Source organism: Dipodomys spectabilis, unplaced genomic scaffold (assembly GCF_019054845.1).
Source record: "Dipodomys spectabilis isolate Male_0828 unplaced genomic scaffold, ASM1905484v1 ptg000042l, whole genome shotgun sequence".
Taxonomy (NCBI): Eukaryota; Metazoa; Chordata; class Mammalia; order Rodentia; family Heteromyidae; genus Dipodomys; species Dipodomys spectabilis.
In genome coordinates this window covers 12,042,334-12,057,474 of record NW_024870719.1, presented here as the reverse complement: position 1 = coordinate 12,057,474, position 15,141 = coordinate 12,042,334, and the positions used below count along the sequence as shown (strand labels likewise).

At 31.6% G+C, this 15,141-nt stretch overlaps 1 protein-coding gene across 1 annotated transcript in view; it reads left to right on the top strand.

Annotated features, from left to right (window-relative positions):
- Positions 1–15,141, top strand: part of Mdga2 (MAM domain containing glycosylphosphatidylinositol anchor 2) — a 722,905-nt gene that overhangs the window by 706,505 nt on the left and 1,259 nt on the right. The window contains exons 12-16 of the mRNA XM_042677867.1: positions 1,473–1,493; positions 3,038–3,193; positions 3,651–3,809; positions 7,387–7,517; positions 12,250–12,355. Coding sequence (XP_042533801.1) covers positions 1,473–1,493; positions 3,038–3,193; positions 3,651–3,809; positions 7,387–7,517; positions 12,250–12,355 — 573 coding nt within the window. The remainder of the gene's footprint in view (positions 1–1,472; positions 1,494–3,037; positions 3,194–3,650; positions 3,810–7,386; positions 7,518–12,249; positions 12,356–15,141) is intronic.

Sequence of the window (15,141 nt, the reverse complement as noted above, 5' to 3'; positions counted from 1 at the left end):
CCTGATGATCTTATTTAGCCTTATGGTCTTATTTACCCTAATTACTTTCCTAATGGCTTCTCTTAAATATAGTCACAGGAGGGATTAAGCTTCTGCACACAGAGTGAACATAATTCAATCTGTAGTAGGCATGTGTAACAAATTGCATAAGAAAATATAAATGAAAGAGAACATTATTGGACTTAGTGCTATATTTACAACTTAACATTGCAAATTTTCAAATTAAGCTTAGTCAATAGTGTAACAGAAGACCCAATGATATTTTGATCTACTAAGAGATGAGAGAGCGATATAACATGTCATAGAAATGAATTATAATTTAAAGATTTTTCATTGGAAAAAGACCATAGAATTTTTACAGTATCATAATTACTTTAAATATAAAATTATTTTAATTTTTAAATTAATATTCCAATTTGATTGAAACTATTCGTTTTAAGTTCAGCTTCAAGAGAGCTAATGAGTGTATATGTTCTTCTTTGTTATTCAATTCATAATATAAAAAGTGAGATTCAGAATTAAATAATCAAGTAAGGTAATGGGAATTGTCTTTTCTATGTATGAAGAGCAAAAGTGATCGATTAATATTAATATTGATTTAACTATACTAATATAAGAATAAATATGTTTTATGCACTTCTGCACTTGCTTATCTACTTTACTAGTAATATACAAGTTTTATAAAGATAGGTGAGGGCAAACCATGAAAATGAGCAAGTGGACCAGTTTATATAGGGTACATAAACAGCATCCTGCAATTTTGAAAAACTACTATTCTTTACCCATCTGAAATGGAATTTTCTCACAGAGAAATGCCTACCCAGTACATACACATAATATTTTATCTTGTAGAATAGCTATATTCTTGTAACATTTTGCTAAAATTTGAAGTCCCATTTGGTAAAACTCATTTGGTACTGTATTTCAGGAAACATAGATTGATTCCTGAAATACTTTCTTCAGGTTCACTATATTACAAAATATATTGACTATCACTTGTGAACGGTGTCTGTGTATGCATTTTAATTTAATTAACACAAGTAGCTATTTACTGCAGGACACATGACATAATATGAAGGTAATATTATTTTCATATGTGTTATATTATGCTTAGCAAAGTAGGTAACTTAAAGAAAGAAAGTATACCTTGTTGGATAATTGTTTTCATCATTAAGCCTGTTTAGCACAGGTAAAGATATAAAAGGTTAGAAACTCCATTCATTAGAAAAATGAACAAATTCTACATACTATTTAGCATGGTCTATTTTTTATTTTTTTTTTAATTTGAAGTTGTTATTGTTGAGCTCCAAAGTAGACTTCATTCAGAACTAAATGGATTGCAGTTATAATTTTCCCAGATCACCATGGGGAGGATAACTTAGTTTGAGTAAGAAACCATAAGATGAAACAAGACTTCCATTTATGAAAGCATCCAAGCTTTGCTAATGTTGTTTATTTCTTTTTTTTTGTAGCACCTGTAAATCCTCATTTGAGTAAGTATATACTTGTTCAAAATCAATGTATTCAATAATTAAGAAAAATACAATGTATATAAATAAACAAGGATTATTTACCCAATATTCTTATCTAGTTTGAAACACAATAATTTTGAAATAGCAAAGTTGCCATAATATGTTAAGTTTAAATTTTAAAAGATATGATAAAAATTAAAACCAGTGATTAATACTTATAAATTTCTCGTACTTATAAATTTCTCATTTTGTTTGATATTCCATCTGTGAAAATTTATATGTATTGAATTGCTTATCATATTTTGTTGTCTTTGGTTTTCATTTTTTGAATTTCTGTACTTCCCTCATAAAATATTTAGCTTACTTAGAAAGTTGATATTTATATTCCTTAAATTTAGAAGGAAAGTTTCTGTTTTATTTTATTGGCAACAATTGTTTTCATTATTACAAGCATATGACCTATAATAGAGATAGATACCATTTTATGTTGATGTATTTAAATAAATGCCTTTTCCAGGGGTAGAAGATTCTCAAAAACAGTTTCCTTTCCTTAGATGTTTGTATTTCCCTGAATTGCTATACATCTGCTATTTAATCATTATTGGACCACATTTTCTCCTCTGTGAGCCGCATGACTGATTATTGTGATTTCATAAACATCTTATTAAGCTGAGTAAAAAATGAATACTATGTTTAATTTTCCTCAGTTAATGATGTAGGCATACTTTATTAACTTGTTTATTTAGACTCATCTTCAAACAGGGTTTATCCAAATGTTCTTTTAAAAAAACTTGATAGCTAGAAATATTGCTCATCAATATTTCACAGAAAGTTCAAAAAATAGTTCCCTCTGAACTTTGATTGTCATGGAGCTTAGCATATGGTAGAATCAATAAACTACTGTCCTTCTTAGACTCTTTTTTAGGGTCTTTATAAAGTATTTTTATGACAGTCATTTCAAGTGAATTTCCAACATCAGAGAAACCGATATTCAAATAAAGTATGTGTGATGATTGCCTCTCACAACTATTTGCTAATGCCCTAGCCTAGGCAAACTTATTTCTACAAAGGAGAAAACAAAAAAAAAAAGCCTATCTAAAAGATATATAACTCATGTTAATTATCTTTAAAATATTATTCTATTATTATTCAGGTGTGAATTATATTATGTAAGTTATTTGAATATTTCTGAGAAAAAAGTTTGGGACTTTATTATTCAATAAGGCGCTGGTTTATGTATAAAAATTATACTCGGCTAAAAAGGGATTATTGGGGATCTTAAAGAAAAAAGGGCAGTGAGGGAAGGTTAGGGAAAAATAAGTTAAGTACTGAATATAATACATTATATGCAAGTATGGAAATGTCACAGTTTGTCTGATATATATGAACAGAATTATTACTTTCTCATTTAAAGTACAATGGTTTACTGTTATAGAACCCATTATTAAGGTTTTCATGATAGTCTCACAATCTTACACTCTTACCACGGAACGTTTGAATGTTTTGAATAAAATTACGATGTTCATATTTTTATATTACTTACCTTAATTAAAATTTCTCCACAGGAGAATTTCACTGTGGATTTGAAGACGGTAATATTTGTTTGTTTACTCAAGATGATACAGACAATTTTGACTGGACAAAGCAAAGTACTGCCACAAGAAATACAAAATATACTCCTAACACAGGACCTAATGCAGATCGTTCAGGTTCCAAAGAAGGTATGGAGTGTGGGTGGTGCTGGGTGCAGACAAACCAGTAGCGTTAAAAACTATTACTCATGTTGAATACAAGGGAGGAGCTAGCGATACATTTGAATACTACAGAATAAAATATTATAGTTTATGTTTAATATCAATAATACACATTTTTCCAAAGTTTCGAGATATTTTTGCCCAGAAATCATTAGATCCATAAAAAATTGAAAATCCTCCTGCTTAACTTCTTTTCTAAAATACTAGCTTCTTTCAAGTTTTTATGCATTTTTATTTTTGTTTAGGTAGATGATTGTTCTTTCTGTTAAACCACCATTAGTCGTGTCCCTGCAAAGCACATCTTATAATGAGAAGCAAAGGTTTCCATCAAACAGTAATTTGTATAAATGCTCAAAAACTTCTCAGTGATTTGTAACTCTGTGTTGCTTGATGGGTTTAAACAATTTACTTCATCTGTTTTAAGGGTTTTATATGTACATTGAGACATCTCGGCCTAGACTGGAAGGAGAAAAAGCTCGACTTCTCAGCCCTGTTTTCAGCATAGCTCCCAAAAATCCTTATGGACCTACAAACACTGCATACTGCTTCAGCTTCTTTTATCACATGTACGGACAGCACATAGGTGAGGTGGAAGATCTGTTTCCTGTTAAGTAAATCCTAGGATGAAATAACTTGTATTAAATATATTCACTATATATACAATATATATTATATGTGTATATGCAAAGTGACAGGATGTTGTGTGATTTCAGAAGTCTCTCTTTGATTCCTATTCTGGTCAAAGATTGTGTTTCTTCTGGTTAGGATTAAGAATATCAAGAGGCTTATTTGTATTCAAGTGAGCCTGGATGACATTCTTCAAACAAGAAATCTAACATACTGGGAGTTTTCTCCTTTGAGTTTGACCATTGTTATGACCCTCCACTACTTCAATTCAATTTACTCATTGCTGTTGTTCATATTGAAAGAGATAGTACAAAGTTTATTGGGAAAGGAAAACATTTGAATACACTAAAGCAAATCATCTAGAATGACAGTGACCTATTTAAGGATTTAACTCTTTTGACTCCAGAAGTGCAATTTTAATATTTTTGCATATTGATAATTTCTCAAAATTCAGTTCCTAGCAAAGAACAAATTTTTTCCAAGTAGTTGAAGGAATAGATAATGAAAATTACTGTTCTTCATTTAAATGTTTAGGAATACAGCTCAACTATTGACTATTTGAAGTTAGTTTATAATGAAGTCCATCTTTGTTGAAAATCAGCCAGTTGTTTAAGTGAAGTCCTATTTGTATTTAATACCAACAGTGTAATGTCATCAAGGTAGGAAATTGGTAATATCACTGAGTGAAATGCTGTTATCTGAGAGGTACAGAAAGGAAGATGATACCATCTTAGTCATGATTTGTGACTAGCTAGAGTTAAATCTTACTCTAGACATGTTGTAGTCTCCTATTAAAGCTATCAATAATGTCTAAGTAATGTATTTTTTAACTTCCTAGTTTTAAATCACTTACCTATAAGCTTATTTCCTACTATTTAATTCTTCACTGATAATAATTCCTTAACTATGTATACTAGAAGCTAATATATTTAAGCAAAATTAATGATAATAAACTGGCTGAGAAAGGCTAAGTTTTAATTTTATACAAATACTTTTCATTATCATTAAGAGATAGTGCAATGGAACTAATGGTAAGCACAGTAATAACTTTTTCCTACTTATTCAATACAATACATTCTTAAACTAATTTTATGTAAAGAAAAGAGTCATTGTGAATTTGGGAGTATTGGCTAACACCTGTAATTCCAACTGCTACAAACAGAGAGAAGGATTGCAGATTGATACCAATCAAAAAAGTTAGAGCTGGACACAGGTGGCTCCTAGAGGTTCAGGAGGCTGAGCTCTGATAATCATGGTTCAAAACCACCCCAGGCAGGAAAAGTCCATGAAACTCTTTATTTACTCCAATTAACCATCAGAAAACCAGGAGTGGAGCTGTGGCTGAAAGTGGTACAGCACTCACTTTAAGCAAAATGCTCAAGGACAATGCCCAGGCCCTGAGTTCAAGCCCCATGACCAACAACAACAACAACAAAAACAAAGAAAAAGTTAAGTTAGAGACTCTCATGTCCACAAGTAAGCCAGTGGATTATGCACCTCTTACCTCAGCTATGCTGCAGGTATAGGTAAGGGAACAGTAATCCAGGTTGAGCAAGGCAAAAGCAAAAACACTTATGAGACATTTGAAAATACACTAAAAAGGGATAAGGGGAATAGCTTAAGTGGTCAAGTGATAAAATGAATAAGAAGTGCAAGAACCTTATTTCAAACTTCAATGCCATTAAAAAATCATAACAAATATTTTAACTCAAAGTATTTTCTTTTCTGTGTGTGTGTGTGCGCGCGCGCGCACGCATGCTTGTGTGCGTGTGTGTGTGTGTGTGTGTGTGTGTGTGTGTGTGTGTGTGTGTGTGTTCCAGTTCTGGTGCTTGCACTCAGGGCCTGGGTGCTCTCCCTGAGCTTTTCTCAAAGCTAGCACTCTAGCACTTGAGCCACAGCTCCACTTCCAGCCTTTTGGTTCCTAATTGGAGACAAGAGTCTAATGGCAAGGGTTGTGTTTGAACCATGATCCTCAGATTGCAACCTCCTGAGTAGCTAGAATGAGTGGCATGAGCCATCTGCAGCTAGTTGAATTTCAAATCTTATGTCACTGAAGTCACTTTATTCAAACAGAAAATATTGATTTTATAATTTATCACTTTGTATGTTTGTATAAAACAAATAATACTAATAATTTCCTATCAATATGTATTTATCAACTTTATGAATTTGGCACATTCTCATTGTTCAGGAACTATGTAGCTCAAATCAATGAGTTTATGTTATTGAATATAAAAAGAAAAGATCTTTAAGTGCAACTGATCTCTACATCTTGGAATAAAAAAAGTATTTATGTGTACTTGGGATTGCAATTACCTATTAGTGGATGTTTAATATATTTGTTGAAAATGTATACAACTTATATTTATAGTAAAAGAGTAAAAGCAAAATTATACAGGATGCATGAAAGATAAACTATTTCATAGTGGTGTTAAATAAATAATACTTATTCAAATAATAATTAATACCAAAATTTATATAGGATAATATGATAAAATGAATCCACTACAAAATGCTGTGAAGAAGCCCAAAATATAATTATTACATATGACATAGGATATCACTAAACACTTTTAGCTCTTGGTCTGTTGTTCTTATGCATTATATGACCAAAGTTCTCACCAACTCCAGTAACTGAGACTTGAGAAAAAAGGTTTTAAAGATGAGAATTAGGAAAAATGGAAGAAAGTTTTGCTTAGCTACCAACAACTTCTATCATAGAATTATATAACCTAAAATGATACTTGGGTTGATTAAGTTCATACATTTGGTATCTGGAGCCCAATAAAGCCAAAACATGGTGTCTCTGAGGATAAAATTAGTTTTAAATGGTATTAATGTAATCAGTCACTTTGTAATTTTATTTTTCTTATAATGCTACAATAATGGGGCTGAATCAGCTTGGCTAAATCTAACCTCTCGAGTATCTTTACTCTGTTTCACAAGTCTTAATTGTGTTGACCAAGAGAACCTGATGTTAGTTTGTATATTTTTAGATACTGAATTCTCTTTTATGAACTTAAGGACAAGAAATTCTGTGGGAAATGTATTAAAGCCATTTATCTGTTAATATAGCTTTTATTATTACTAAAGAAATGTACCAAAGAATAAGCACTAATTGGGATAATAAAATAATTATTACTAAGTTCATAGTAAACCATTTAATTTCTAGTTGGAGGCTTTGTTTCCATCAATCATAGTATCTTTTGGATTTAAAACAAGTACTATTTGCCTTTAAAGATCTAATCTAATTATGATTAGAAAAATATTTTTTTCACATAGAAACTACTCCAAAGATTTGGAACAGGAACAGAACCTCACTCTTCATGTCAAAACTCTTTATTTTGGTAATGTAAGATAATATTTGCTGGTTGCAAGAATTAAGAAGATATGGTTATCTTTGGATCATTTCATGTTTGAAGCTGGGATAATAGAATGCTCTGCAGAATTTGTTTTAGACAGTGCTGGGTCAAGGAGAAACAAATTTGAAGTGAATGTATATATACAAAATGAAATTTCATTGCCACTTTTAGGTGTTTTAAATGTTTACCTACGCTTGAAAGGGCAGACAACAATAGAGAATCCGCTGTGGTCTTCAAGTGGAAATAAAGGACAGCGATGGAACGAGGCACATGTTAATATATATCCAATCACATCATTTCAGGTAAGAAATGGGCAGTCATTTCTACCCGTAGCTTGCTGTGTCTGAACACAGCAATAATGGTGAGCTCCAAATATGTAAACAGTTTAGATACACATATTTAGAAATTCCATGATATGAGCACAATGTAAATCACATGGTGAAGTTATTCTTTTAGTTCTACAAGCTATTTTAGAAGGAAATGTCCATTTCCTTCATTAATTAACAGCTATCAAGAGATATGTGAGAATAATAATCTGTAAGATTATCTGCATATATATTTCCCCTAAGGAAAAATAATACAGGACTTTAGGATAATGTCACTAGGTAATCAATTATCTGCCTGAGTGATTTGTATTTGGTGGAAGTTTACATATCTTTAACAAAATATTTCTCTTTGGGATAATGACATTCCAGTAGTATATCACTTTCATGATAAAAGTCACATACATTTAAACAAGCTATTTTTCTTTGCTTTTACTGAGATTGCATATAAAAGAGATACCTACAAAGATAACATAGAAATTTTAGTGATGATAGCAGTGATCATCATAGCTATTCACAATATAACATTAGGGATTTTATTAATATTCATATTCACATTTCATTAACATTAACATTCACATTAAGAATACTTTATTCATAATATTCCAAACATTGGAAAACTCTGTCTGCTGTACTTGGATTTTCTTCTTTCAACTTAGAAATTGAACTTTGTTTGGATGGTGGGTTCTCAGTGCAGTATGATTTTGGGGGTCCTTTGTACCTTTTAAAATAATTTTTAGAGATGAAATGTACTTATTTTCATTTGGTGTCAATTTTATTTTGTCTGAAGGACTTCCTTTAAGATATCTTGAAATGTGGTTTTTTAAAACATGATTTTTTCGCCTTTTGTACTTTGAAAATATCTAGTGTATCATCCTTTCTGAACAAAATAAAATTTTTCTGAGTATAGTGTTTTTGTTTTCATTCCAGATTTTAAAGATGTTTTCCCACTGTTTTCTTGTTTGCATTGGTTTCTAGTGCAAGTTTGTAGTTGTGTTTATTTTTATACTTTAAGACATTATGTGAGCTCTTCCCTTTGTCACTGGTTTTGGAAAATTATATTACAAATATACTTAGTATATTTTTCATTTTTATATGCCTGGGATTATTTGAACTTCTTGGATCGGGGATTTGTGATTTTCGTAATATTTGAAGACTTTCTGGCTAATATTTCTTCAGTACATTCACTTTCCCTTGTCTCCTTTGACAACTTTGAATACACCTATAAAAAAAACCCTTGAAGGAGATGTACAGTTCACGTTTTATCTTTTTACTATTTCATTTGTTTCTGTTTGAACAATTTTCTGTCTTTATTATCATTAATCATTTCTTCTGCAACACTTTATCTGCCTTTAATCTTATTCAGTTCAATTTTGCATCTCAGCCATTAGACTTCTCATCCTGGATGAGTTCAATTTGAGTCATTTTACAAATAAATATTTTGAGCATAGTAAATCCACTTAACATACGTGTTTTATGTCTTTAGTGCTAGTAGCATCTTGGATCCTTGGTTGGTTTCAGCTGTCTGATTTATCTTCCCTTTGAGTCATCATTATAGGCTTCTAGGCAAATCTGATTATTTGAGTGTCAGACACTGTCAGTTTTGCCCAGATAGGTGCTGGCAATGGGTGAATTTCTGACATCTGCAAGATTTGGAGGGTATAATTAAGTTACTTGGAAATAATCAGCTCATTTTAAGCCTCTTAAGAAATGCTATGTAAGATTTTTTTCTCTATTCTTTCCTGTCTTCCTTATATCCTCCATTCCTCACTCAGCTACATTCAATTCTGCCGAGTATCACCTTGACTCTGTCTACTTGAACAAGAGCTTAACAACTATAAATAGAACAATCATAATCTCGTTTTTTTTTACTTTCATCTCTCATGCATCACTGTTTTCACTCTCTGATATCTAGGGTCTCACATTTTGTCTAGTTATCTGATTGTCGCAGAAAGAAGGATAAATTTCACCTTTTATATGTGGAGTAGGTAAAGATTGTGAGTCAATCAATTTTTAGCAAATTAAAATGATACAAAATCAAGACAACTAAGATTATATTTTTGTTCTGAACTGTGTTCTTTTGTTTTCCAACAGATGGTCATTGACTAAGGGCTTTATTTAATTTTCAGAAATTTTTATTCCTCAAGGAAACACATGAACAACCACTCATGTCATGCCATATTTTCTTTGACTTTGTTTCTTATTATTTTGAACTATCATCAGACAAAGTAGCAGTATTTTTCACTCAAAATTTATTTATGAGTTATCAAGGTTTTTCTAAAATACTTGGGTTTGGTATGCCATACCTCCAGGAAAGCAAAATTAAACAATAGATGCAAGTATATTACCATATAAATTAAATTGTGAGAAGTTAAACTGTTCCCTTTTAAACCTCTGGAATTTCAAGATGTCTTTAATTCAAATAGAACACATTATCTCTCACCTTTCTTTGAGTTTTAAAGAGGATATGTTACTTTGAGCCCCAGTTTCAATAGCAATCCTAATTTTTATGTGATTGGTACTAGATGCCCTTAATTTTAACAATAAATTCTTCCAAATACAACAATTTACAAAATCCTTTGTTAGAGTACATCCAATTACTTTGGTTACTTGAAAGTAAAATTACTATCGAAGGCAAATAGAAATATTGTGATGAAAATACAGTGTCCTCTTTCTATATACTTAGTGGCCAAAAAGGAACTGGCAGTGGTCTCATTACGTTGTGTCAATATATTCTAACTAATTAAAGCAATAATTAGGAACATATCTTAACTATCATGAGACATTATACTCATGTCTGGTGTTGTAAGCCAAATTCCAGGGCAATCATTTAGACATCATAATGACTGTTGGAGTTATCCATTGAAAAAATTTTTCAATAGTAACTCACTCACAATATGATGTTTCTTTATATCTTCTCCGGAAGTCAACTCATGTTATTATTTCAGATTAAAAGCTTTAACAATCAAGTGATATTTATTCAGCAAATTAAACTGACAGTCTTGTGAAATTACACTCAGTGCTAATATTGGGATAGCTTTATTGGGACAAAAGCATTGGACTATTCGATCACTTCTCTTCAAATTTCATCTAGAAAGGTTGAGGAAAGGTTCAATTATCTGTTGAAACAAACATAAATAAAGGTAACCTTCATAATTGCAAAATGATGTTGTAAAACTTATTTAGATCCTGATGTTCTCCAAAGAGATGTGCATGGTTATTTCTCAATGCATATTTGGGCTTCTCCACTTGCTCCAATAGTCATGTCCTAACTGATTTTCCTCTTCCCAGTAAAAGGGACAACACTGTAGCAAACATTTGTAAAAGGCACCTCTTATCCATCGAGTTAGAATTTCGTAAGTGTATTGTATTCTTGGCTCCCCTTAACCATGTTCACAAATCAGTGCTGCACCTATTTCACCTCTTCTAGAGAAGTTATATTTAAATATGAGTTTCATAGCATCATTATTTGTATCTTTTTTGACTTATATGCCATAAGAAATTAAACTTTCAACACTTTGTTTCCTGTCAAATTTTGAAAATTAGATATTTTTGGATACCTGTAAGTGGAAGGGAAAATACAGAAATTCAGTACAATACATTTGCCTATAATTACAAACAGGAAATTTTCTTTGATAAAATATGAAAGACAATAGATTTGTTTCTCAAATGCAACCAGAATTCCTGGAAAACACCTCAAGTTTATTGTTTAGGAGCTCTTTTGAAAAACAATATTTTTTTGACATTGATAAACATGAATTTCACTCACATTTCTTAAAATGATATGACTATAAGTTTTATAAAATGAACATGTCAGTTTGATGTTAGAAAAAATTCTCTATTAAATTATTTTTCTTTAGAAAAAACCTAATTATTATTTTATTTTTAAATTTCTCTGGGAATAAAAATCACTAAGTACATACTTTACCTCGTAATAGCGAAAATAAGGCATTTTGATGCAAGCAAGGAATTATTTAGTTTATAGAGAAAATTCTAAAAGCATATTTGTTTAAAAATGAAACAAAAATGCAAATTATGCTTCTATTGCTATTATGTACCAAATTTAGTAATAAAGGCAGTATGATTTCAGTCTCTTAGTCTTTTAATGCTCTCTTAGTCTTTTAATGCATTAAGCGTCAATGCCCATTCTTTCATAAACACTAGAAATCCAAAGGTTTACCCTTACATAGTCAACATAAATATACTCATAAATATCTTCAAAATATATAAAATAAGTTATCAAAAATGAAACCATAGAGTTAAGTCTTAAGGAGAATTTAAGGAACATGAAGAGATTTTCAATCTATTTGCAAAAGATACAAATAAGTCAGAAATAGCAAACTATTGTTACAGGCTTTCAGCAAATAAACATAAAGCCACTGTAAACAAAGCAACCTCATTCAAATTTTCTTAAATCTGAGAATTGCAACTATAAGCACTTGTAGTTGCTTTATCATTTGGTTTAATTAAAATTAGTTTCAATTTTCAAATCACATAAAGTCTCTGATGAAACTCAATACTACACTGAGATTACTATTTTCAATTATGTTAGGAAAGTTTGAGATTTTGGTAAATAAAACTGTGTAAACATCAAAAATAAAAGTGGGGGTAGGGTTTTTGAAGAGTTTACATTTGTCTCCTCAGTTTCTTTATAGACATTCATCTCCAAATCAAACCTCCACATTTAGATGTGTCTCATTCGTGTTTGTAGCTCATATTTGAAGGTATCCGCGGCCCTGGCATAGAAGGTGACATCGCCATCGACGATGTATCCATCGCAGAAGGCGAATGTGCAAAACAAGACTTAACAACTAAGAGTAAGCCTTCTTTCTTGGCATTGGTTTGCTGTGATATGATGTTATAGGAATACAACTACTACTGCTACATCAGGTTCTAATTTAATAGTCAAAGCTACTTTTGAAATGTTTTTAGACCTTAACTTTGTATTTTTAAATAAAAGTATTGAAATACATTGTACTCATATTTGGACAAAGAAAATAACAATGTTGATGCAATATGTTTGAAGAAAATATGCTGTGATTTTTTTTAGATAAGATTAAAATATTTTACCTTACACTATTTATTTCAGAGTTTTGAAAGCTTTTACTAAAATATAGGTATATTTCATATAACTTAGATAACCATGGCTTTTTTTTCCAAATAGTTTAAATATATATTTTCATTTTTTAACAGATACAATCTTTGTTTTAAAAAAGAACTCTAGCTGGGTGCCAGTGACTCATGTCTGTTTCCTCAGCTACTCAAGAGGCTAAGAACTAAGGATTGCAGTTCAAAGCCAGCTTGCACAGGGAAGTCTATGAGACTCTTTTTCTAATTTATAACCAAAAACAAACAAACAAACCCAAAAAGCTCAAGTGGAGCTGTGCCTCAAGTGGTGGAGCACTGATCTTGAGCAAAAAAGCTCAGGCCCTGAGCTCAAGCCTTAGAACACACACACACACACACACACACACACACACACACACACACACACACACACACCACACACACACACACACACACACACACACACACACACACACAATATAGCAATATAGTAGCTGAGCCCCCATTGCCCATGCCTATAATTCCAGCTACTCAGAAGGCTGAATTCTAAGGACTATGATTTGAAACCAACTGGAGTGAGAAAGTCTGTGAGAGGCCCTGAGTTTAACTCTAGTACCAGCACAAACATCAAGAAACTTATTAAACATATTAATTAATGGAATAGCTCTATAGTTTTCCCTGATATAATTTATCTCCTATCCATACTACAATCTGGTTTAATAATTGGGGATTTCATTTTTACATTGGTTTTAATGTAAAATGGATTCCTAAGACCATTAAGTATTTTTATGAGCACTCACCACAGTTGCATTTTTTCAACAGAAATAAGTATAAAAATGACAAATAACATTAGAATTATGTATGAAGTTGCTTTCCAAAATCCTCATCTTCAAATTATACATGTGAATCATATATGTGAAGCCATTCCTATTAAAACTTTCTCCAACAAGGATTTTCATAAGGCCCATCTGATAGCATCAATTTTGTGGTTATTTTATAAAGAGAGAACAATCAAGCTAAATGTACACTAATAGCTCATCAATAATTCAACATATACAGAAACAAGAAAATCCATGTTGTATGAGCCTAGAGCAAATCAAAGTCTTTGTTAACTTTGTATATTTAGTGTGAAATTATTTCGTATAAATGTTGAAAGTCAAATTTCTTCTACTGCCCAGTGATTGCTCTACTATGAAATGAATTGACTCCATTCTTTAGCATTGTGAAAAAACAAAAACTAAGATTGTATGTAACAATGAGGCATTTTTACTCATAGTTTCTTGTCATTAAATTTAGCATTTAAACTATACAGTAAAATCTTCTTCCTGAGTCTGGCTCATTTTACTTCAGGAAAGTAGCAAGTTATCTAATGCACAGAAAAATAAAATCATTCTCCTTAGAGAAGATTGTGGTTTCCTCTGAATTTCTCATCACTGAGTGGAAATTATATTCATTGAATACAGTTACCACTTCACACAGATTATACATTTTCAACTGTAATCACTGAGAAATTATTACAAATTAAGTTCAGTAAATTGAATTAAACTTTCCAGAAGGAGAAAACCAAAACAGTAAAACTTCACAGTGAAATGTCTATGAAAGCCCATTGGCACTCAATCATCACAGAGTAGATAAAACATTCTCCTCATCATTTTTCTTAATCTAGTAAATCAAGAGAATCATGTCTGTTTTGCATAAGATTTATGTGAATGGTGACACTTTTATTTCTTTTCAGAAAACTGGGAATAGATTCCAATCTGAACAAAACAATTCCATTTGCTATGAGAAAGCATTATGTTGTAGTTGTCTCTAATTCTTATTTATTAAGTTCATGTTGGTGATTATATTTAGATTGATGAATATTAAAGTAATGTGAATTTCTAAGTACAGTCCAACCTGAAAGTCAAAAGCTCTTTTTAAATTTTTTCCCAGGCAGTGACTGATGCATTAAAAGCTGAGGTTTTATGTTTGGCTTAGGTTTTCCCCTTTGTAAGATTTTTTTTTCCTGTGCTGATACTGGGTCTTGAATTCATGGCCTTGCACTCTTCCTTAGCTTTTTACTCTTTTTATTTTTATTTTTGGTTGGTCATGGGGTCTGAACTCTGGGCCTGGGCACTGTCCCTCAGCTCTTTAGCTCAAGGTTAGCGCTCTACCAGTTGAGCCACAGTGCCACTTCCAGGTTTTTCTGCTTATGTGGTGCTGAGGAATCGAACCCAAGGCCTTGTGTATGCGAGGCAAGCACTCTACCTCTGAGCCACCTTCCCAACCCCTACCTTAGCTTTTTAGATCAAGCCTGGCATTCTCTGTGTTCTACCACTTCACCCATATCTCCACTTCCATCTTTTTGCCTGTTAATCAGTGATAAGATTCTGCTCTATCCTCAGATCTCAGTCTCCAGAGTAGGTAGGATTATAGATATGTTCCACCAATCTATAGCTGAAAGTATTTTGTACACTGAAACCTTACATCTTATCAGCTATGTTTGTGTTAGTAATCTAAGGTAGGATACATCCGTTTTCTAAGAGAATCAACTAAG